Source organism: Oncorhynchus mykiss, chromosome 8 (genome assembly GCF_013265735.2).
Source record: "Oncorhynchus mykiss isolate Arlee chromosome 8, USDA_OmykA_1.1, whole genome shotgun sequence".
NCBI classification, from domain to species: Eukaryota; Metazoa; Chordata; class Actinopteri; order Salmoniformes; family Salmonidae; genus Oncorhynchus; species Oncorhynchus mykiss.
In genome coordinates, this window is record NC_048572.1 from 44,216,848 (window position 1) to 44,243,585 (window position 26,738).

At 41.3% G+C, this 26,738-nt stretch overlaps 1 protein-coding gene across 3 annotated transcripts in view; it reads right to left on the reverse strand.

Annotated features, from left to right (window-relative positions):
• efr3a (EFR3 homolog A (S. cerevisiae)) overlaps positions 1-26,738 on the reverse strand; it is a 251,567-nt gene that overhangs the window by 31,855 nt on the left and 192,974 nt on the right. For all 3 annotated transcript variants that reach the window (XM_021612602.2, XM_021612601.2, XM_021612600.2), the window contains 5 exons: positions 12,329-12,501; positions 9,442-9,517; positions 3,947-4,108; positions 901-1,032; positions 682-749 (listed from right to left, as the gene is read on the reverse strand). In XM_021612602.2, the coding sequence (XP_021468277.1) occupies positions 682-749; positions 901-1,032; positions 3,947-4,108; positions 9,442-9,517; positions 12,329-12,501 (611 nt within the window). The remainder of the gene's footprint in view (positions 1-681; positions 750-900; positions 1,033-3,946; positions 4,109-9,441; positions 9,518-12,328; positions 12,502-26,738) is intronic.

Genomic DNA, 26,738 nt, shown 5'->3' on the forward strand with positions numbered 1-26,738 from the left:
ACTGACCAAACAACTCCTGACCACAAAACTACTGACCAAATCGAATGGCCACAAGTACTGACAACAACCACACAACTACTTACCACAACCACACAACTACTTACCACAACCACACAACTACTGACCACAACCACAAACCTATTGACCAAAACTACCGTCCAAAAGTATAGACCAAAACTACTGACCACAACTCGTGCCAACAATTACTGACCACAATCACACAACTACTGACCACCACTACAGAACCTCACAACTACTGACCTCCACTACCAGCCAAAAGTACTGACCAAAATCACTGAGTAAAACCACACAACTACTGGAAACAACTACTGAACCACAACTAAATGACCAACCACACATCTACTGACCAAACAAAACTACTGAACACAACCACACAACTACTGAATCACAACTACTGAACATAACCACAAAAACCTACCACTACTACTGACCTTAACCTTTGGCCACAAACATACAACTACTGACCACAACCACACAGTACTACTGACTAGGGATGGGGCTTTTTAAATTCTTTAAATTTGTACAACTCATCCATCGCATGAGCGAATATTTCAACAAATCTGATCAATGAATATTTGAATGCAAGGTGAAGAGGAGGTCAGTGCATGAAGGGTAGCTGCCAAAAGATCTGGAGTCAGTAGGCGACCAGACGACACTTACGGACACTTCTCTCTGAAGATGTGCTCAGGGAGGAGGTAAGGGGCCTCCAGGTTCCTCATCTCAATCACCTAGAAGAGTAGAGTGGGATGGAGAGACAGTAAGAGATTGAGGGAGGGGGAGGGAGAGAGAGAGAGAAGTAAATGTAAACAGATTATTGTGGATGCTGTTACTACTGGCCTACAGACAACTCAGCTCATCATTTTTTCCAAGGTAATTTACCTTGCTGACGTGTTGACAGAAGGCTGGGTTGGCGATCATCTGACTAAGAAAGTTCAGGTAGGCCGCCACCAGTGCCATGATGCCACAGCGGATGACCATGGGCATGTTCTCCTCATTAGCCAAGGACATATCCTGCAACCAATGAAAAGCTTTAGAAATATGCTACACAAGGGCTTGTTTTGCAACAGATAGAAAGGGGAAAAGAATGGATTGTCCAGAGAAGAGAAAATGTGCCTTTGGCTTTAGTGTAGCATAGAGCACATTACAACAGCTCTATGGCTAGCTAGCTATCTTATAGAATTCTATGCTAGTTGCAATTAATTCAGTCAGGCATTCAACTAATATTTACATTCAATCCACAATGAAGGGAGTTTGCAACCACCTGACTCAGGGTCATGTTCATTACAGCACATCAGTGAAAATGAAAATGAACGTTTCTTATTGGATAGTATCAGCAGGATTGGATAGGTTACATTTTAAATGTAATCTGTTACAGTTACTAGTTACCTGCCACATTTTTATCCATAACTTAACTTTTGGGTTACCTAAACTCAGTAACAATCTGATTACTTTCTGTTACTTTTGGAGTACTTTCCCCTTAAGAGGCATTAGAAGAAGACAAAAAGAATCCATCAAACACATTTAGCGTGTCATCATAGTGGTCCTTGACTTGTCAGACTCAGGTGGAACAAACAAACGTACACGTTTTTTCAATGCTGAATTGAATGTCATTGAGAAAACAGAAAGGTGTCAATGCATTTTTTATAAACATCCTTTCTGAATTTAAAAGTCATCTAAGATGTAATCTAGTTTTTATAAAGTATCTCTAATCTGATTGGAACATTTTTGCTGGTTTGTGTAACCAATTACAGTTACTGTTTTTCTAATCAGATTACATGTAATCAGTTACTCCCCAACCCAGATAGTATCTTCCTCCTTCAGTCTGTTTTGGAGTATTTTCTTCAATTTTGTGTCTACTGAACACAAACTTGTTGTACTGCAACAATTCTGAGAGGACATCACTGGCATTTGTATCTGAGGCATTGACTGATCAAATCAAGCTCCTCAAAAGTATTTACTCCCATTCAATCACAGCTGATATCATTTTGCCACAGCTTCCCATGTTGATAGGGCTATTGTAAGAAGTAATTCTGTGCCTGTTAATTTAATTTCAATTGATAGCTCTGTTAGCTCCCTTAAGAAACCCAATGTCGTTAGCTCAACCTATGCTATTAATAGCTTTGTACCAAGCTATCATTTTGCTACATGTGATCATAAGCATAGGAGTATTGTCAATAGAAATCTTGTGCACACTATCCTGAATTCTACTATTAGCTCTGTACATTTTGAATCCAACCAGGGAGCCTATTGTGGCAAGCTCATACAGTTTTATTGACCAGTGTCACCATGGATACTCCTGCTGTTTTCAAACCTCGCAGAGGGCTTGGACTGATACATATAAATGTGTAAACTGGACTTTCTGGATGTCTGAGAGTATGACACAAGCCCAGACGTTCTGGTTATCTCAGAGACTTGGCTGAATAATTTGATTATGGATAAGGACGTTGCTATTGCGGACAAGAGAAAGGACGAGGGGTTGCTATTTATGTAAGATCTTCTCTTACAGCATCATGCACTCTTAGCATCTTTGTCACCAAAATGTGTGAGCTGTTGGTTATAAAAGTGGACTTACGCCAAATTATGCATACATACACTACCGTTTAAAAGTTTGGGGTCACTTAGAAAAGTCCTTGTTTTTGAAAGAAAAGCATATTTTTTGTCTATTAAATAACAATATGTATCAGAAATACAGTGTAGACATTGTTAATGTTGTAAATGACTATTGTAGCTGGAAACGGCAGATTTTTTAAATGGAATATCTACATAGGCATAGAGAGGCCCATTATCAGAAACCATCACTCCTGTGTTCCAATGGCACATTGTGTTAGCTAATCCAAGTTTATCAGTTTAAAAGGCTAATTGATCATTAGAAAACCCTTTTGTAATAGTTAGCACAGCTGAAAACTGTTGTGCTGATTAAAGTATTAATACAACTGGCCTTCTTTAGACCAGTTGAGTATCTGGAGCATCAGCATTTGTGGGTTTGAATGCCCAGAAACAAAGAACTGTGGAGGTCTACATTTTTTTCTGATTTCTTTTGATTTTCCCATGTCAAGCAAAGAGGCACTAAGTTTGAAGGTAGGCCTTGAAATACATCCACAGATACACCTCCAATTGACTCAAATTATGTCAATTAGCCTATCAGAAGCTTATAAAGCCATGACTTCCTTTTCTGGAATTTTCCAAGCTGTTTAAAGGTACAGTTAATTTAGTGTATGTAAACTTCTGACATACTGGAATTGTGATACAGTGAATTATAAGTGAAATAATCTGCCTGTAAACAATTGTTGGAAAAATGACTTGTGTCATGCACAAAGCAGATGTCCAAACCAACTTGCCAAAACTAGAGTATGTTAACAAGAAATTTGTAGAGTGGTTGAAAACGAGTTTTAATGACTCCAACAGAAGTGTATGTAAACCTCCGACTTCAACTGTATATGGCTCAATGACACTACTATCTCCCAATACTTCAAACCGAGGAGAAAATTAAAGTTGATCCATAATGCCATGATGTCAACCAGTGCATGAGAGGAAGCAAATTCTGCCAAGTAGTCTGTGCTAACATTTCAACATACTAAAGGCTATTTCTCATAATATCAACATCTTCTCGTTATAGCGTTATCTTTCTTGTTGTAAATATGAATTCCTACAAAAACAACTAAAAGCTGGTATCGTTGCTAAGGCAATGTTTTTTCCCTCCCATCATTATGAATAAATTACATTGACTTTACTAAAATGTGTCCTGTGACACAATGACTGATGCCAGGACACCTATTACCTACATACACATTGCATGGCAACAATTGCAAACCAAAACTCACTCACGGATATGAAATTGCACACGTACAAATCTCAAGTTAGGATTCAGCCCCAAATCACCAAAAACCTCGAAGTTACACCACGCTATCAGTGTCTTCCGTCCTACCTGCAGGGCAAGAGCCAGCCTGATGAGGTCCACCACCACCTCCTCATTGGCCAGCTCAATGGTGAGCACGGCCAGGGTAGTGAAGAGCAGCTCAAAGTTCTTGTGACCGTTGTCCTCCTCCTTACAGCCCAGGTAGATGTGACGGTACAACTGCTGCCCATGCTGAGAGGAAGGGAGGGATGGATGAATGTGTAGATGGATAGAAGGAAAGAAGAATGATTGGGTAGATGGATGGAGAGAGAGAGACTAATTATTTTAAATAAACAAATAATAACTTCACATTCTTGTAATTTGGGCATGTCATTTACCAGTCCCTCAATATCTTCAGATTTAGACATTTGTCTTTGGCAACATACGGTACAAATGCATTTCACAGAATTGAACAATCGAAGAGCCGGAATTTCATAACTAGAATGGTCATGATGGTCATTCTAATATGTGCATTTGACGATATGTGCATTTGAAAACATTTCTATGTGTAAGACAACAGTTGCCTGGCCAGCTAATGGCCCACCCAACCCTAAACTACATTGAAACTAATTTCACACATATAATAATAGATATATATTGACAATAGTCTGACGGGTGACAAAATTATCAATTGTCAAATTGAGAATTAAATGACCAGCATTGACAAAGGGAATGGAGCTTACCAAAAAGCATTTTCCCCTACCAGCTGTGCTGCTTCTCCGTGCAGCACGCACAGCACAACTGGTAGGGGAACCCGCTCGAGTCGCATAAAATGGAATATAACGTTGTGTATAAAGTTCAGAAATACAGAGTTTCATGTATACAAAATCGAAATCATTTTCCGTTTTTAAAAGGATGTATTTGGGTGTTTTTGGAGCCATTGTACATGTTTTTCTGTAGCCCCCCTACTGTAGAACAAGCAATGAGGTAGTTTATTGCGGATGTGGTAGGTTTCCAAGTGAAATCCCCCCCCCCCCCCAAAAAAAAAAAGTGTCTGGACCCTTCTATAACATGTAATTTACATACATTTATATTTAGTTGTAAAATAGTGAACATTTTGAGGTAGAAATGCTCTGAAAGTTTTAGTAATTTATGATATCTCCAAATTACTGCTGGAGTGGAACATACACATACAGTATTTAGGAAAAGTCAGGGACAGGTGGGTTCAAGGTATTTATTGAAATTAAGTTACTGAAAGAAAGAAAAAGTCATTACAATTGCTACGAATTTGAGGATTTCGAACCATTGAGGAGACGGCAAGAGAGAAAGATGAAAAAAATCTTGTCAAACCATTGAAAGAGAGTAGGTTTTTAAATAACTGATAGAGAGTGAGAGCGAGTGAGAGTGAACGAGAGACAGAGAGACTGAGGGAAAGAATGAAAAATCTATGTCCATGGAACAGACTAAGGATGCAAAGGTACACAGTATGTTATCGAACCGTTCGGTACGCCCCCCCACGGTTCAATACGCACACGTGAATCGCGGAATTACGGTATGCCTATCATTTTCCTATAATTTCCAAAACGTGTTGATTGCGCTGAAGACTACAAGCACATTGTACATTCAGATCCACAGAACCAGACGCGCAGCTTGTGGCCGTTACGGGGCTCCTGAGGGCTGACAAACTTTACTCCACAGCAATGTCTTAATGTAGTGACCGCAACCCCATCCCCTTTCAACAACTAATGGATGATTTGCAATGACATCTCAGTAGGAAACGTCCCTCAGAGGGGCCTCATGAAGAGTGGGGAAACTAAAAACAATTATTCTCTGAGCGCCAATGGCGAGCGCTAGCGAAGAGGCACCTTCCAAACACAATTTGCAACAAATTCAGAAACATAAAGAAATAATGAAAGCAGTGGGAGTATTCATAGCCAAAGATCTGCAGCCCTATTCAGTGGTTACTGACTCGGGATTTCGTCACCTAATGATTGTTTTATTTTTACCGCGTTACAATGTCCCCTCCCGCACACATTTCAGCAGCAAAGTAATTCCCAAACTCAAACATCACGGAGAGAAAATTAAAAGGAATTGACACAGACACCCTATCTAGCTTTCTCCGCTGATAGTTGGACCTCCAGAGCAACTCCAAGCTACCTCACTGTGACGGTTCACTATGTACTGGATTGGGAGATGAAGAGCTACAGGTTGTCAAAACTAAGAAGCACTTTTAATTGTAATGTTTTCTCCCTTCGATATCATACAGTAGAGACAGAAACCAGGCCTAGTCAGTCAGGCTGCCATTTTTCTGAAAGGAACGTTTGATTTGTCTATAGGCAAAATAAAGAGTTAATTGTTTATTAAAGGGTGATGTGTTTAAAAATGTTTCTTAAATATAAAGATACCGAAACGTTACAGTGAACCACAAACGGTGATACATACAGAACCGTGGGCCCACTGTACCTGTACATTTCTAGAACAGACAGAGCTAAATATAGCGCCATACTTTCAATAAGGCCAGAGACGGGTAAATGTGACTGTGGAGCAATGAGGGAGATGCAGCACTGTGAACGAAGAACCCACATTTGCACAATCACTCAACACATCACAAGCTTTAGTAAAGTGGACAACATCACTGGAGCAAATACCTAAAATAGCCAACCAAAGATGATTGCATCAAAAAAAAAAAAAAACTTGTTTCTGAGTCAGCGAGCAGTGTCACCATCTTTAACGAAAGAGGAGGTGGTGGGGTAGTTCCTTATTAATTTAGTCAGATATTCAAATACACACTCGATGGCTCATGAAAATAACTTGAAGCCATGACCTAAAAATAACCAACCTACAAGACTGCCTCTGACACTTAATAGCCTTAAGCAGGGTCGTGTTCAGTAGGCAAGAAATGTTAGAAAACGGTCCGAAACTGGGTGAAGAAGTGAGGTACTATTTGGTATTTTATTAGGATCCCCATTAGCTGTTGCGAAAGCTGCAGTTACACTTCCTGGGGTCCACACAAAACATGACATAATACAGAACATTAATAGACAAGAACAGCTTAAGGACAGAACTATATACATTTAACATATCCAATAAGAAACACTCACTTTCTGTTTAAAAACATTTAGCTGCATGTTGTTACCTAGCACCCTAATCAACACGACCCAGCTGGAGACATAGCTCTCTATCTAGCTACTTATTATCTTCCTCTGACAAAGGCGGATTGAGCTCCATTAATTAGCCTTGACAGTGGCAGCGATAGCATGAATGCTAAATGCTGCAATGTATTCGGTGGCAATAGTTTCTTTATGGGGGACTTGGAAGAGTCGAGGGTAAATGCTAAATGTTGTGGAGCATATCGCAGCTAGGGGAGCCTGAACTATGGGCTCTGTGTGGATGACATTGTCTCTAGACTATGTTCAGCTTACCTTCCTCATATATAGTGGGGTCTACATTTATTGGATTCATTGTTAAAGATGAGCAAAAAACACTATAAAAAACGATTTATTTTGATAATACAACCAACACAAAAGAACAGTTGTTTTGAAGTTATTTACAATGTTTTAAGGGTTTATTAAGGGTTTATGAAACATTTATTTCCATATTGCCTTTTACAGGTGTCCTTTGTATTGGTGTAGACTTGACGGACTAAACTGGATATTCTCTGGTAGGCACAACCTACCTGGCACCCCTACAAACAACAACCTCCAGTCAAAACCGTTACAGTACGCTTACCATCCACTACATCCCTGATGCCAAACCTAAACTCTTCGAACACACATCTCTTAAAATCAGCTAGACATTGGGACCTCAATAAACTGAATCAGGCATGTAAGTGCTGGGCTGGAACAAAAGCCTGCATCGCTCTATGATGTTCGGATTGCTTATCTGCTTATCTGATTGCTTATGTGGTATTGGCAGGGAGGTGTGGAGTATTGAAAATTAGCCCGTTTGCAAAATCTGGCACATTGATAGAAATGTTGATTAATGTGCAACGTCCCCATCAAATAAACCTAACAAAGTAAAGTAGAATAGTGTCTGTTTATTACACTGCAATAAGGCACAACTACCACCACAGAGGACAGAGCAGCCAGGTCGTTCAAGACTGATGTCAAACTTGTCCTGAGGACGTCTGGAAATGCCTTATAAAAACAGCCACTAGGGGCAACAGTTATTACCATCAAGTAGGCATAGGTTTTGTAATCCAATGACTCTGGATTGCGTGTTCGATTCCAGTCATGGACATTTGTTTTTTATTTTAACCCTATCACAAACCTTAACCCTTACCTTAACCATTTGGAATGAGTGTCTAAACTGATCCCTTACATTAACAATTTGGAATAAGTGTCTAAACCTAATGTTCTAACCCTATCACAAACCTTAACCATTTGGAATGAGTGTCTAAACTTAACCCTTACATTAACCATTTGGAATGAGTGTCTAAACTTAACCCTTACCATAACCATTTGGAATGAGTGTCTAAACTTAACCCTTACCATAACCATTTGGAATGAGTGTCTAAACTTAATGTTCTAACCCTATCACAAACCTTAACCCTTACCTTAACCATTTGGAATGAGTATCTAAACTTAAACCTTACCGTAACCATTTGGAATGAGTGTCTAAACTTAACCCTTACCATAACCGTTTGGAATTAGTGTCTAAACTTAACCCTTACCATAACCATTTGGAATGAGTGTCTAAACTTAACCCTTACCATAACCATTTGGAATGAGTGTCTAAACTTAATGTTCTAACCCTATCACAAACCTTAACCCTTACCTTAACCATTTGGAATGAGTGTCTAAACTTAACCCTTACCGTAACCATTTGGAATGAGTGGCTAAATGTAATGTTCTAACCCTATCACACACCTTAACCTTAACCATTTGGAATGATAGGGTTAGAACATTACGTTTAGCCAATCACAAACCTTAACCCTTTACCTTAACCATTTGGAATGAGTGTCTAAACGTAATGTTCTAACCTCATCACAAACCTTAACCCTTACCATAACCATTTGGAATGAGTGGCTAAATGTAATGTTCTAACCCTATCACAAACCTTAACCCTTACCTTAACCATTTGGAATGAGTGCCTAAACTTAACTCTTAACTTCTAAAATTTACTTTTGGAGAAATTGAACGATACAGCACCAGCAACAACAAAAACACTGAAATGTTAAGTTTGGAGAAATGTAGAATAAAGTCGAATTGTGCTGCAGTGAGACAGAGAGCTTGTTGCAGTAAAGAGCTGTGGCAGAACCATTTGTGATCCATAGTGGTTTTCTATGGGGAGCTGTAATGGTGCATTGCAAATGGCCCCAGCTTGTTATTTATTCGAAGACAAACGGATGGTAACACTGTCTGTGAAAATCAATTATTGCATCAGAGCTACTTATGTGCTGCTTTACCCTTTAACACTGTCTATGAATGAAAAGATAGGGATTTTTATCACCCAAGCTAACGACTCATTCTACTAAGCATTATAAATGCAGAACTTCACTACGCAATCATAATGCATCACAAACAGGTAGTATAATGTGCAATACTGGAAGTGTATAATTTTTTAAGTACAACTTTTTAATTCACCTTTTTCATGAACCCAACGTCTTGTTTTGATATCTTCTCCCTCTTTATCTTCAAGGCCGCCACATTAGGAATGATCCTAACAAATTAGAGAAAGATTCAAACATGAAAGATATATATAGTCGTGAAAGTCACACCCCTTGCACAGTATTAAAAAGGACTGGATTTTTCCCCTACCGATTTTCACAACCAAATCCACACTTTCAAGGTGAAAGAAAATAATTAGTGATGCACTGATATGACATTTTTGGCCAATACCGATATCTGATATTTTTCTTGTAAAAAAAAAACGATACCGATAACCAATATTTTAAATTTTAGCAGCCTTTTAAACATTCTAGTACAGCTAAATAGTTAACACACACACATGGATGCAGCGGTCTAAGGCTCGGCATCTCAGTGCAAGAGGGCATCACTACTGGTTCGAATCTAGGCTCTTTCACATCCGGCTATGATTGGGAGTCCCATAGCACAATTGGCCCAGCGTCGTCCGGATTTGGCCAGGGTAGGCCATCATTGTAAAAAATTATTTGTTCTTAACTGACTTGCCAAGTTAAATAAATGTTACACACACACACACACACACACACACACACACACACACACACACTGACCAAAAAGTTATTTTGTTGGCATTTACGTATGTCCCCATTACCAGTAAAACATAATCAAAACCTATTTCTGTCACTTACTTGCTGTGCTGTTTAGTTGTTCATGTCGTTTCATTCTCAACCAGGATTTCTATGGAACGCCGCTTGGGTCTTTGCGTGTCAAAAATAAAACAATGACCAGTAGATGGCACTATTTGACCTGTCAAATGAGCTTGTTGACCAATCAGGACCTGAATATGACTGCACGTCACATAATAATTTCATGCGTTCATACTTTTTTTTAACGTAGTTATTACACATGGATTACACTATCACTTGTATTTCATGTCACAACGATTCATCGATACATATGCTACGTACGATGCTGGTAAAGTTGTCTCGCGCACCTACAGTGCTGGTCATAAATGCTAGCTAGCTCATGGATGCAAATGGATGTGTTTTCTTCCCCCAAAACATATCAAGACGACAGTCTGATTCAGTAGCTATAGTTAGCTAGCTACCTATATAGCTAGGTGTCATCATCTAAAATAACCCTGATTTATAAGACAGTTTTTCTTTGATTAATGGTGGACGGACCCATCTATGTGAAGCTAGCCACAATAAGGATCAGTCACAATAGTGGACTTTGCGGTTAGCCTTCAAAATAAAAAGTATTGCATAATTCTACTATTTGTATTCATTTGCATCACTGTCAATTACATACTTTCTTTGAAGGCAAACCACAAATTCCACTATTGTGCCTAATCCTTATTGTGGCTCGCTTCACAACACATAACCCGGTCCGGTCGAGTCTCACTAGCCAGATGACGCTACTGGCTGCTTATAACGTTAGCTTTCGGCAACAGGGTTAAGTAGCTGGCTAGCTATTTATTTTCATTCAATTTCAATAGGTGAACAACAAGTGGCAACCTAGCTAATATTTTACTCACAAGGATTTCTAAATCATTGCTAATAATAATGAAAATGACTGCAGTTTATACTGGTCATTGTTTTCAGGCTGATTATATTGGTGCTAGCTAGGTACCTCAGAAGTTGCGGTCGAACAAACGATGCTTTATTACCAAAGTGGTACTGTAAACACATCGTTTGTAGCCCGTATTTGTACTTATTGTACAGCTTTGACAGTGCTACTGTATCTTTTTTGACACGCAAAGACCCAAACAGCATTCCATTGAAGCTAATAGCAGTGACACTATTACTGTTTAACTCCGGCTGGGCAACATCTGAAAAATACGGCACTTGGTAGTGTGCTGGTGCTCGACCAGGCTGCGAAAGCCAACATCACCCACTACTTTTACCCACTACACTACACTACTACTTTTTTTGAGCAATTTTTGAGCAATTTTGACCAAAAACAATTGATCTATGTTGCTTTATGATTTGTGCAAGAATCTTTATTTTATATATATTTTTTTGTTTGAATTTTACCCCTTTTTCTCCCCAATTTCGTGGTATCCAATTGTTGTAGTAGCTACTATCTTGTCTCATCGCTACAACTCCCGTACGGGCTCGGGAGAGACGAAGGTTTAAAGTCATGCGTCCTCCGATACACAACCCAACCAAGCCGCACTGCTTCTTAACACTTCTCATCCAACCCGGAAGCCAGCCGCACCAATGCGCCGGAGGAAACACCTGGCCACCTTGGTTAGCGCACACTGCGCCCACAGGAGTCGCTGGTGCGCAATGAGACAAGGACACCCCTACCGACCAAGCCCTCCCTAACCCGGGCGACGCTAGGCCGGACTTCCCGGTCGCGGCCGGTTACGACAGAGCCTGGGCCCAGGGACTCTGATGGCACAGCTGGCGCTGCAGTACAGCGCCCTTAACCACTGCGCCACCCGGGAGGCCCTGGTTGGTAGAATCTTATTCAAAATTATTCACAGCTGTAATGGCTGCCAAAGGTGTTTCCACCAAGTTTTAAGTCTGGGGTCTTAAGACATACGCAATCAATACATCTTCATTGTATACATTTTTTTTTACTTTGAAAGAGTAGGTTGTGTAGATCTGTAGGAAAAAAAACGATATATTTAGATTAAATTTTAAGGCAGCATAATGTGAAGACTGTGCAAGGGTTGTGTAGAATTTCAACAGGCACTGTGCATTACATTTTGGTAATTTAGCAGATGCTCTTACCCAGAGCCCCAAATAGCCCCAAATAGCTCACAAAACGTAAGATAACGTACAACCTCAAACCCAACAACTAAACGCTATCGGGGGGGTGTATGCACCCCTGCGGAACACCCGACAACGGCAGTGGGCATTTTGACAACAGCTGTTACCTGATGCCCCGCAGCTTGGCACGGTTGTCGTGGCGATCGATGATGTTGAGCAGGATCTCAAGGACCAACTGGCGAAGCTCGCAGTCCTCCATGAGTGAAATGGAGAAAAGTGGGTCCAGGAAGGGTGCGGGCAGCGCTGCCACCATGGTCTTGGACTTGAAACCAGAGGTCACCTGAGGTACATCAAAGGTGTCAGGGGGAAATGTCAGTCTTGATCACAGTCTATATATATCATGTGTTAATATCATACCATGTACAGTGCCTTGCGAAAGTATTCGGCCCCCTTGAACTTTGCAACCTTTTGCCACATTTCAGGCTTCAAACATAAAGATATAAAACTGTATTTTTTTGTGAAGAATCAACAACAAGTGGGACACAATCATGAAGTGGAACGACATTTATTGGATATTTCAAACTTTTTTAACAATCAAAAACTGAAAAATTGGGCATGCAAATTATTCAGCCCCTTTACTTTCAGTGCAGCACAAGCCACCTGGGAGACACACCAAACATGTGGAAGAAGGTGCTCTGGTCAGATGAAACCAAAATGTAACTTTTTGCCAACAATGCAAAACGTTATGTTTGGCGTAAAAGCAACACAGCTCATCACCCTGAACACACATCCCCACTGTCAAACATGGTGGTGGCAGCATCATGGTTTGGGCCTGCTTTTCTTCAGCAGGGACAGGGAAGATGGTTAAAATTGATGGGAAGATGGATGGAGCCAAATACAGGACCATTCTGGAAGAAAACCTGATGGAGTCTGCAAAAGACCTGAGACTGGGATGGAGATTTGTCTTCCAACAAGACAATGATCCAAAACATAAAGCAAAATCTACAATGGAATGGTTCAAAAATAAATGTCAGTCTCTCGATGTGCAAAACTGAGAGAGACATACCCCAAGCAACTTACAGCTGTAATCGCAGCAAAAGGTGGCGCTACAAAGTATTAACTTAAGGGGGCTGAATAATTTTGCACGCCCAATTTTTCAGTTTTTGATTTGTTTAAAAAGTTTGAAATATCCAATAAATGTCGTTCCACTTCATGATTGTGTCCCACTTGTTGTTGATTCTTCACAAAAAAATACAGTTTTTAATCTTTATGTTTGAAGCCTGAAATGTGGCAAAAGGTTGCAAAGTTCAAGGGGGCCGAATACTTTCGTAAGGCATTGTACAATTTATGATAAAGTATACATTCCATACATCTATATCATGATATACATTTCAATTTTCCATAAATTTCTCGATAAATGTCTTGGTATATGTATATTTCATGGTTGAAGGGTGTTCGAGAGTACACTCCAGCATATTACCACACTCCATCAATCACACGTAATTGACAGGTGGCTGGTGTTTATTGCATCGCCACCACCGACTGACTGGCGAGTTTGCCATCATTCACAATAAACCGACTTAAACTTTGAGCTCACCTTTCTCTTTCAATTACAGAGCATGCGAGTGGCATGATCCGAGCGGATTTCAGATTGAGCAAAATATCACTGCACTGTGACCCTTCTGTCTGGTCTACATGATGAGGTGACGAAAGGGAGGACACTGGTGTGTGTGTGTGTGCAGTAGCGGAATGGGAATATGGAGCACCAGGAAAATGTGCATCTGGGCGGGCCCAATGGTCCAATTATAGTGGGGGCTGAGAAGTTGAGCGACACGGGCCGGCCCACTGGTTCATCTCTTCCACCGGACCTGGCCCATTGGTCCATTCCTCCCTCTGTGCAGCGGCTGCAGTACTAGCCCAGCCCCCTTCTCTCACACACACACACACTGACAGTGACATAGCCACGAGACGTTGATGTAGCTATCAATAGAAGTCAACTTACGCAAAATCCCAAATCAACATTGATAAGCAACACAGCAAAACACGTAAAGGTGGGGCTGAAAAGTTAAGGGACAAAAAAGTAAAGTCCCTTGGGTCAGATGCAGCCATGTAGGAAATTAACCAACTTATTATGTAGTGATGCTACTAGTGCCAGTGCCAATGCTAACGTCAATGTGCAGATAGCCCATGTAGAGGGGGATGCCGCAGCTGGAATTGTGAGCACAAGCAAAGTCTGTGCAGCCAAAGCGGTAGGCAATGGGGAGCCAACGTTACAGTTGTTGGTAATTAGCTAGCTAACCATATTAGCATAAATGTGCCATCAGTCAAAACATGGCGCCGACAGAGATGGTCACCTCGCTTCAGGTCCTTAGAAGTACTCCCTGTTCACCCATGACCATGCACGCTTCCAACTCAATCATCAAGTTTGCAGACGACACTACAGTGGTAGGCCTGATTATCAACAACGATGAGGCGGCCTACAGGGAGGAGGTGAGGGCCCACGGAGTGTGGTGTCAGGAAAATAACCTCGCACTCAATGTCAACAAAACAAAGATGATGATCATGGACTTCAGGAAACAGCAGAGGGTCTGCACAACGCATCACCGGGGGCAAACCACCTGCCCTCCAGGACACCTACCTACACCACCCAATGTCACAGGAAGGCCATAAAGATCATCAAGGACAACAACCACCTGAGCCACTGCCTGTTCACCCCGCTATAATCCAGAAGGCGAGGTCAGTACAGGTGCATCAAAGCTGGGACTGAGAGACTGAAAAACAGCTTCTATCTCAAGGTCATCAGATGGTGCAGCAGCCATCACTAACATTCAGAGGCTGCTGCCAACATACAGACTCAAATCTCTGGTCCCTTAAATAAATGGACTTAATAAAGGTATCTCTAGTCACTTTAAATAACGACAATTTAATAATGTTTACATATCCTACATTACTCATCTCATATGTATATACTGTATTCTATACCATCTACTGCATCTTGCCATCGCCATCGCTCATCCATATATTTTTATGTACATATTCTATTCATCCCTTTACATTTGTGTGTGTAAGGTAGTTGTGAATTTGTTAGATTACTTGTTAGATATTACTGCATAGTCAGAACTAGAAGCACAAGCATTTAAATTAACATCTGCTAAGCATGTGAATGTGATTTGAAAACAAGACATCAAGAACAAGACACAACTAGCTGAAATGAGCCACCTACGATTCGCCACATAGCAACTATGACAAGAAGCAGCCATCTGGCCATCCAGAATAACAACAACACACTGCCTTTTGCCCCATTGAAGTGTACACATTGTTTCCGTGACATTGTCAGCTAACCCATTTATCAGTCATTTTAAGCTCTATTCCTCAACTTTTGTTCAATGGGATCTACATCATATGATAAATATTTTCATCATATTTTTACTATGCACTTGAGCTTGTGTCCTCAAAATCAAATTATATTGGTCACATACACATATTTTGCAGACTATTGCGGGTGTAGCGAAATGCTTATGTTCCTAGCTCCAACAGTACAGCAATACAGAACAATACATGAAAATACCCCAAATAAAAATAAATAGAGAAATATTAGAATGACAAATGTCAGAACGGAATATAAATATATGCATTTGGGGAAACAACTTGAGTTGCGCCCCCTTTTGCCCTCAGAACAGCCTCAATTCGTCGGGGCATAGACTCTACAAGATATAGAAAGTGTTCCACAGGGATGCTGGCCCATGTTGACTCCAATACTTCCCACAGTTGTGTCAAGTTGGCTGGATGTCCTTGGAATGGTGAACCGTTCTTGATATACAGGGGAAACTGTTGAGCATGAAAAACCCAGCAGCATTCTAGTTCTTGACACACTCAAAGCGGTGCGCCTGGCACATATTACCATACCCTGTTTAAAGGCACTTAAATCTATAGTCTTGCCCATTCACCCTCAATGGCACACACACAATCTATGTCTCAAATGTCTCAAGACTTAAAAGCCTTCTTTAACTTCTCTTCCCCTTCATCTACACAGATTGAAGTGGATTTAACAGGTGACATAAATAAGGGGTCATAGACTGACCAGGTGAAAGCTATGTCATGGAAAGGGAAAATGTTTTGTACACTCAGTGTATATGATGGTGTGTGCTGCCATCCTGTTAGAAGGTAACAGATTATTTTATTACAATGGTTAAGATGTATTTTCATTGTGTTCAATGGTGTTATTTGCCCCCTAGTGGAGCTTTCTGGTACTTAGACTGTACGCAAACAGGAAGTAGAGAATTGTTCTAACAGGAATAGTTATTTCCTGTCACGCTTCAGCCTTGGAAAATATTTGTTTGTAAGTTCGATTCAAGCATTTAGCTAATGATGATCATTTTGTTATTGATAGAGTTGCTTACATATCAATGTTGGTTGGTTGCATTTACTCACACAAATTGCAATGCCTTTCATGTTTGTGGTTAACTATTACTTTGCTCGTGCGTCATGCAAACGAATTGTACAATATACAATACTGTAGTTTTGTTACTGTTTCTAGTGTAATATGCTTTGTTATTCTACATAGATGGTTGTACATTATTAGAGTAATGAAAGGAGTTAGCCAATTACCATTTGAATAACAATTAGCTATATGGTTTGGCATCATGCCAGATGCATGGTACCTTAGCGCGTGCTTTGTATTTATGCAACTTCAAATTAATAATTGTTGGGATTATTATGAATAAATGAGTAAACAATATCCCCATTTTAAATATAATTGTAACTCAGTAAACGTATACTCTGTTTTATTATATCTGATTAACAATATGAGTTCATAAGAAGGGATTGTGTGACACGGACAAGGAGTAATTAAAGTTAATGAACACCATTCCAACTAGGAAGAAACTAATGGGTTGGGGACTGTGTAAACAAATAAGGTCGTATGGTTGGCCCTACAGAAACTTAGCTCTGGGGTTTTTAGATAAGACAGTGAGTGCATTCCTAAGTTTTCTGTTAATTAGAACTGTCAGCTCAGTGGTGATTGATAATGTTGAGGGGTCAAAAGTTATCTGGGAGTGTGTTAGTAAGTTAGAATGAACTTTTCACCTCACTTTGTCCCAGTCGAGAGGAGGGGATTCTGTTAAAGCAATGAAATGACGTCATGATCTGTATATAAACTGTTGTTCGTGGTTAAGTGTCAGCGCGCTCCGAGAATAAATTATGTTACCTATTATTGAAAGACTTGTCTGCGTCTATTTTATGCAAACAAGAATCTTAGAAATTCTCATAAAATAGATTAAGGGTTTTCAATTGATGAAAGAACATTGGAATAATTAAATTACACTAACAATAATGTACAGCTACAGTATGTCGGTGTGAATTAAATACTAGAGTATATTCTTTTCTGTATTTTGCAGTTTCACAACAAACGTTTTCAATATATTCATTCAAGAAAAGTTACGCCTTGGGAGTTTTATTGAAGACTTAGTTGTTAGCTATCTGTCTAGTTTTGCATGGGAAAGCAACTCAAGGGCAGAATATGGTGTGTATAGACATTATGGACAGTATATGAATAGAAAAGGTGTGTTCAGCAGTAATTATATAGGATGAGCCTTGACTAGAATAAAGTATATAGATAAACATAAAAAAAGAAACGTCTCCTTTTCAGAACCCTGTCTTTCAAAGATAATTCATTAAAATCCAAATAACACAGATTTTCATTGTAAAGGGTTTAAACACTGTTTCCCATGCTTGTTCAATCAACCATAAACAATTAATGAACATGCACCTGTGGAACGGTCGTTAAGGCACTAACAGCTTAGGCAAGGTAGGCAATTAAGGTCACAGTTAAGAAAATTTAGGACACTAAAGAGGCCTTTCTACTGACTGAAAAACACCAAAAGAAAGATGCCCAGGGTCCCTGCTCATCTGCGTGAACGTGCCTTAGGCATGCTGCAAGGAGGCATGAAGACTGCAGATGTGGCCAGGGCAATAAACGGCAATGTCCGTACTGTGAGATTCCGGAGACAGGACGGACAGCTGATCGTCCTCGCAGTGGCAAACCACGTGTAACACCTGCACAGGAGCGGTACATCCGAACATCACAACTGTGGACAGGTACAGGATGGCAACAACTGCCCAAGGTACACCAGGAACACACCATCCCTCCATCAGTGCTCAGACTGTCCGCAATAGGCTGAGAAAGGCTGGACTGAGGGCTTGTAGGCCACCGGCAACCACATCGCCTATAGGCACAAACCCACTGTCGCTGGACCAGACAGGACTGGCAAAAAGTGCTCTTCATTGACGAGTCGCTGTTTTGTCTCACCAGGTGTGATGGTCAGATTCACATTTATTGTCGAATGAATGAGCTGTCTCTTCATTGCAGAATACCATGATTATATACAGGGCAGACTATAGGCCTCTGCATCTGAGGCCAAACACAGTAAGTAATACTAAGTATACATGGTATTACTTGCTGTGTAAGGCCTCAGACACAATGGCCCATGGTATACTCTTCAGTATAATCCAAAAGTCTATTTCATCATTTTGTGAAATAGACTGTGATGATACTGGAGATTATAATTTATAAAAAATATTCTAAATTCTATAAAGAAACCAGACAGCAATGTCAGGTTGTTGTCCTTCTTTATGAAATATCTACTGTTATTTACATAACATAATAAACAAATATACTGCAATTCAGTTCTCTTTATTGTAAACTACCAAAGTGCTCCACAGTTCCTTTGGAAAGTATTCAGACCCTTTGACTTTTTCCACATTTTGTTACAGCAATTTACACACAATAACCCAAAATGACAAAGAAAAAACAGGTTTGTAGACATTTTTGCAAATGTATTAAAAATAAAAAACAGAAATATCTTATTTACATTCAGACCCTTTGCTCTGAGACTCAAAATTGAGCTCAGGTGCATCCTGTTTCCATTGATCATCCTTGAGATGTTTCTACAACTTGATAGTAATCCACCTGTGGTCAATTCAATTGATTGTACATGATTTGGAAAATCACACACCTGTCTAGATAAGGTCCCACAGTTGACAGTACATGTCAGAGCAAAAAGGAATTGTCCGTAGAGCTCTGAGACAGGATTGTGTCGAGGTACAGATTTGCGGAAGGGTACCAAAAAAGGTCTGTTGCATTGAAGGTCCCCAAGAACACAGTGGCTTCCATCATTCTTAAATGGGAAGAAGTTTGGAACCACCAAGACTCTTCCTAGAGCTGTCCACCCGGCCAAACTGAGCAATCTGGGGAGAAGGGCATTAGTCAGGTAGGTGACCAAGAACCCGATGGTCACTGACAGAAATCTAGAGTTCCTCTGTGGAGATGGGAGACAACCAGACATGGTTGTCCTTCTGGAAGGTTCTCCCATCTCCACAGAGGAACTCTGGAGCTCTCTAGTCTTCACCAAGTAGCTCCCCATCAAAGGCATTTTCATTCAAGATGTCCATGATCTCATGGCCGTCCTCATCCTGCAGGCCTTCCTCGGGGATGAATGGAAGGGAATTGTGTAGTTATCAACCTGTTGGCAAGGTGACAAAAGTCAAATTGTACAATCCTGAAGGTTTGTACAAAATGTGCGAAAACTTAACCATTTAATATCTGATAGTCCATAACTGAAATAATATACTCATGTACAGTACCAGTCAAAAGTTTGAAAATAGTAAAAATAAAGAAAAACCTTTGAATGAGTAGGTGTCCAATCTTTTGACTGGTACTGTATGCCTGTAGAAAAGTCTGACCAGCTATACCTACAGCCTGAGGTTCCATAAGCCCTATGATCTATCATAAGGGTTATATATTCATTCAACTATTTTTTAGGAATCATATCACAGATAAACATTCACCCTAATGAGAGATTGTGCTCGCTAATAATCATAATAGCTTCCCTCTCTCTTCTGGCTGGCAGGCTAGTAGCTACAAATCCAATTGCAAGCAAGTTAGTTTTAGCTCCAATACCTAATGACATACTGTCAAAGAAAACACAAACATAAAAAAATGACAAGACTATCTAGGCTACCTTGGTCCGTTGGGTGACTGACTGACTGCAGCTTGAACAACAGTCAACAGTCAACAGGCTAGCTACCATTAGTTAGCTCACAGACTGGTAGCTATCAATCTAGCTAACATTATCTGAAGTGACACTATAGTGTCCTGGAAATATGATGACATAGCTAATGTAGGTAATTAATTAGTAGGAAATAACTTTGCCATCATTATCATGTAACCAAATGTACTTTTAGAGAGACGGCAATTGCCATAGCTAGAAAAGTTCATAAAAAATATCTAGCTAGCAATGCCAATGTTCGCTAGCTAAAATCCAGTCCTGTCCTTAAATCCTAAGCAGCTAGCTAAAGTTTTGCCAGAAGATACCGAGCCTACCGTTACGCTGGTTTACACCGAGCTGCACTGGGGTTAGAACGCAATCATGGTTACATAAAGACACCATGGAGTCGGTGCAAGATATGGGTTGGAAAGCATACCTCAATGCAGGCATGGGATAGGCAACTGTACTCCAACTTCGACCTTTATCGACACTGCTCCATCGAGAAGTTTGAAATACAGCTAGTTTTCATAGAAAACTGCCCATTTCGTCCCAATGTTAGCTAGCAGTAGCCACAGCAGTATGGATGGAGCAGTATGGATAAAGGTACAATTCGGAGTACAGTGGCATTTCCCATCGCTGCAAAGGAACGTTTTACGACCCATTTTCACACCGGCTCCACGGTGTCTTAACGTAACCATAATTGCGTTCCGACTCCAGTGCAGCTCAGTGTAAACAAGTGTAACGGTAGGGTGAGTATCTTGTGACAAGCTAAATTTATACTCCATCACATTGATGAAAAGAGGTTTTCCTACTAATGATTTGGGACTTTTAGAAATGTCATATTTTTTCAAGTCACTATAATGCACTTTAGACAAAATCTTCATCAGCACATGGCGGCTCAGAATGCCATTGAGTAGCTACTAGAACGTTCATTTGGGCATCAGTCCTCAAGACAACATTCAAAACAATATTGTGATGAATGATGCCACTCATGAATAGCATGTCATTTACTTATGAGATAAAAAAAGAAATATCTAGACACTTACTTCATGAATGGTTGATGCTGCTGCCCCATTTAAAATCAATGCGACGCTTGATGGAACTGCTGCGAAATCCACGTGTACCTAGTCTGATTTGCAATGTAGTCTGATGCCAAAGTGTGCTGTGCAGGAGGTTTGACTCAACTTCTCTGACAGTTAGATTATGAAAAATAAATCAAAGCCAAATCAGACGAAGTAATTGTTTGGAGGGAATACAGTGCAAAGGCAGCCATGCTGCACAATCTCTCTTGCTTTTGGGCGGGACCAGCACTAAAACTAGAAGGGAATATGTAAATAAACAATGAATTTTATTAAAGTGTATTATTATCAGATCGCCGGGTGACGTTATGCGGGTGGGCCAAAATTACATCCCACCCGAACAGGCTGAAATTCCACGTGTTTTTACACAAAAATGACTGTCATAATTTTCACGATTTCAGAGTGTTATTTCGACCTCATAGTGTGGAAACATCGTCCGAAAAACTGGAAAACATGTTTTTAACCACACTGCCTCTTTAAAGCCAGCCAGCCCTCCCTGAGAACAGCCAGACAGTGTTCCGTCTCAGTGAGCATTCTAGCTATTAAACCTTCTCTGTTTTGTTTTAGGCTTCAGATGGAATATTGTTCAATCATGACCATTCAGTATGTGTTCTGTAGAACTCTTATAACAGTGTAAAGAGTTTGTGTGTATGCTTTTTTAGCACTCTGAAAATAGTACTGATTTTTGTACATTAGCTTTTATGCAGCTAGGTGGTGGTATTAGGTGCTGGTGTGTAGGTGCGTGCGTCGGCGGGGTGGGGGCGGTGGAGTATCCGCGTGCCGGTTTTGGTGGTCCTGTCTGCATCAAAATCCAGGGCTGTTTTTTTTTTTACCTCCCTGTGCGCGCGCGCGTGTGTGTGTGTGGTAACTAGTGTCCCAGCATCATGTGTATAGAGAAAAGGTGTGTGTGCAGTGCACATGCTCCAGTAGGAGTATCTGTATTCCTTGTGTGTACAGTACATGTTGAAGTGAGGAAGTGAGAAAGAAAACATAATGAGTCCCCCACCCTAACACCCCTGACCCCCACCCCCCACCTCAGACTCATAATCAGACAGTCGAGTTTGTGTTACATGTGCTGATCCCAGTTGCCAAGGACCCATCTGCAGCTGCATGGTGTTAGAAATATGTTAAACATTCCCCTATCTTCCAGCTGCATGGTGTTAGAAATGTGTTAAAACATTTCCCTATCTTCCAGCTGCATGGTGTTAGGGAGTGTTTTAACATATTTCTAACACCATGCAGCTGGAAGATAGAAATATGTTAAAACATTTCCCTATCTTCCAGCTGCACGGGAAAGCAGCAGAAAAGCGGGAGAGGAGATAGACTTTGCAATAAGCCACCCTCCTAGCTCCCGGTCGATCATGCCCCATGGGAAAAGGAGGAGTGTGTGACATATGCGTCATGGGAAAAATATAGGGGAATGTGCATATGTAACATGTCTGAGCGCACGTACAGTATGTGTGTGTGTAAAGTCTTCTCTGTGTGAACGTTTCCTCTGCCCTAGGGGCTTTTTTCCACCTGCGAATAGCCATCTCGTACAGCAGTCAGTTGAACAAGAGAGAGGCTTAACAGAACAGCGGGGAATATAGACTGAGCTAACCTGACAATGCGGGAGCCACACACACACACACACATTGGAGACACACAGGGACGCCAAAGAACTTGAAGTTCTCAACCTGCTCCACTGCAGCTCGTCGATGAGAATGGGGGCGTGCTCGGTCCTCCTTTTCCTGTAGTCCACAATCATGTCCTTTGTCTTGATCACGTTGAGGGAGAGGTTGCTTTCCTGGCTGGCTCCACACGGCCAGGTCTCTGACCTCCTCCCTATAGGCTGTCTCGATGTTGGGGATCAGGCCTACCACTGTGTCATAGGCAAACTTGATGATGGTGTTGGAGTCATGCCTGGCCATGCAGTCAAGAGTTAACCGGGAGTACTCAAGGGGACTGAGAACGCACCCCTGAGGGGCCCCAGGGTTGAGGATCAGCGTGGGCGGATGTGTTGTTACCTACCCTTACCACCTGGGGGAGACCTGTCAGGAAGTCCAGGATCCAGTTGCAGAGGGAGGTGTTTAGTCCCAGGGTCCTTAGCTTAGTGATGAGCTAAGCATGGCGCTGACAGAGATGGTCGCCTCGCTTCGAGTTCTTAGGAAACTATGCAGCATTTCGTTTTTTTATGTATTATTTCTTACATTGTTACCCCAGGAAATCTGAAGTCTTATTACATAAGAAGAACTATTGGATATAAGAGCACGTCAACTTACCAACATTACGACCAGGAATACGACTTTCCCGAAGCGGATCCTCTGTTCGGACCACCACCCAGGACAATGGAACTAATACCAGTAGGCGATCCAAAACAACGATGCCGCAGAAGGGGCAGATGGCCAGGCTCTGTAGACGTGCACATCGCACACTGCTCCCGAGCCAATGTCCAGTCTCTTGACAATAAGGTAGACGAAATTTGAGCAAGGGTTGCTTTCCAGAGAGACATCAGAGATTGTAACATTCTCTGTTTCACTGAAACATGGCTCTCTTGGAATATACTGTCGGAATCGGTTCAGCAACCGGGCTTCTCCTTGCATCGCGCCAACAGAGATAAACACCTCTCTGGGAAAAGGAAGGGCGGGGGTGTATGCTTTATGATTAACGACTCATGGTGTAATCATAACAACATACAGGAACTCAAGTCCTTTTTCTCACCTGATCTAGAATTCCTTACAATCATGTGCCGGCCATTTTACCTACCAAGATAATTCATTCTCGTCAGTTATAGTCACAGCTGTGTACATTCCCCCTCAAGCAGACACCAAGATGGCCATCAAGGAACTTCAATGGACTATATGCGAACTGGAAACCATACATCTTGAGGCTGCATTAATTGTAGCTGGGGATTTTAAAAAAGCAAATTTGAGAACAAGTCCACCTAAATTCTTCCAGCCTATTGATTGCGCTACACGTATGCGCAATACCCTTGTTCACTGCTACTCTAACTTCCGCGATTCCAACAAAGCACTCCTCCGCCCTCCCTTCGGCAAATCCGATCACAACGCCATCTTTCTCAAACAGGACGTACCAGTGACGAGAACCATTCAACGCTGGTCCGACCAATCGGAAGCCACGCTTTGATCACGTAGACTGGAAAATGTTCCGATCAGCCTCAGAGAACAACATCGACCTATACGCTGACTCGGTGAGTGCGTTTATAAAGAAGTACATTGGAGATGTTGTACCCACTGTGACTATTAAAACCTACCCTAACCAGAAACCGTGGATGGATGGCGGCATTCATGCAAAACTGAAAGCGCGATCCGCCATATATAATGATGGAAAGAGCTCTGGAAACATCATCTCCACTTCGCTGGCCCTCAACATTAGGGCCAGACAAAGGGGTGCATTGCTCAGCCCCCTCCTGTACTCTCTGTTCACCCATAACTGCGTGTCAAAGAACGCCTCCAACTCAATCATCAAGTTTGCTCAATCATCAAGATGACACAACATTAGGGGCCTTGATTACCAACAATGACGAGACAGCCTACAGGGAGGAGGTGAGGGCACTCGGAGTGTGGCGTCAGGAAAACAACCTCTCACTCAACGTCAACAAAACAAAGGAGATGATCATGGACTTCAGGAAACAACAGAGGGAGCACCCCCCCTATCAACGCCGAAGGGACAGCAGTGGAGAAGCTGAAAAGATTTAAGTTCCTCGGCATACACATCACAGACCAACTGAAATGGTCCACCCACCCTGTGTGGTGAAGAAGGCTCAACAGCGCCTCTTCAACCTCAAGAGGCTGAAGAAATTTGGCTTGTCACCCAAAACCCTGACAAACTTTTAGATGCACAATTTAGAGCATCCTGTCGGGCTGTATCATAGCCTGGTACGGCAACTGCACCACCCTCAACTTTAAGGCTTTCCAGACGGTGGTGCAGTCTGCACAACGCATCACTGGGGGGCAAACTACCTGCCCTCCAGGACACCTGCAGCACCCAATGTCAGAGGAAGGCCAAAAAGATTATCAAGGACATCAACCACCCGAGCCACTGCCGGGTACAGGTGCATCAAAGCTGGGACCGAGAGAGTGAAAAACAGCTTCTATCCCAGTGCCATCAGATTGCAACCATCAGTGATTGCTGTTTAGCAGTCTAACTCAGAGAGGCTGCTGCCAATATTGAGACCCAATCACTGGCCACTCTAATAAATGGATCACTAGTACTTTATACAATGCACTCTAAATAATGCCAAATTAATAATGTTTACATATCACATGCATATACGGTATTTTATACCATCTATTGCACCTTGCCTATGCCACTCGGCCATTGCTCATCCATATACTTACATGTACATATTCTCATTCACTCCTTTAGATTTGTGTATTAGGTAGTTGTGGGGGAATTGTTAGATTACTTGTTAGATATTACTGCACTGTCAGAACTAGAAATACAAGCATTTCACTACACTTGCATTAACATCTGCTAACCGTGTCTGTGTGACAAAGAACATTTGATTATTTGATTTGATCTTTGAAAGCACTATGGTGTTGAACACTGAGCTGTAGTCAATGAATAGCATTCTCATATAGGTGTTCCTTTAGTCCAGGTGGGAAAGGGCAGTGTTGAGTGCAACAGAGATTGCATCAACTGTGGATCTGTTGGGGCGGTATGCAAATTGGAGTGAGTCTAGGGTTTCTGGGATAATGATGTTGATGTGAGCCATGACCAGCCTTTCAAAGCACTTCATGGCTACATACGTGAGTGCTACTGGTCGGTATTCATTTAGGCAGGTTAGCTTAGTGTTCTGGGGCACAGGGACTATGGTGGTATGTTTGAAACATGTTGGTATTACAGACTCAGTCAGGGACCGGTTGAAAATGTTAGTGAAGACACTTGCCAGTTGGTCAGTACACATCCTGGTAATCTGTCTGGCACTGCAGCCTTGTGAATGTTGACCTGTTTAAAACTTCTTCGGGATCGGTGTCCCGTCCACGGGACGGTTGAGCTGACATATGCTAATCGCATAAACCTGAGGTTGTAAGTAGCAAGAAAATTTCCCAGGACATAGACATCTGATATTGGCAAAAAGCTTAAATTCTTGTTAATCTAACTGTGCTGTCCAATTTACAGTAGCTATTACAGTGAAAGAATACCATGCTATTGTTTGAGGAGAGTGCACAGTTTGGAACTTGAAAAGTTAATAATAAACCAATTGATACAAAATTTTGAACAGAAATACAACGATTCATTGGATCAGAACTAATCTTTGCACCAACACTGCTGCCATCTAGGGACCAAAATCTCAATTGCACTTGAGCTGCAATAATACATGATGGCCTCTCTCTTGCATTTCAAAGACGTTACAAAAAAATACAAAAGAATGGTTGTTTTTTTCTTTATATTGCCTTTCACCATATCTATTGTGTTATATTCTCCTACATTCCTTTCACATTTCCAAA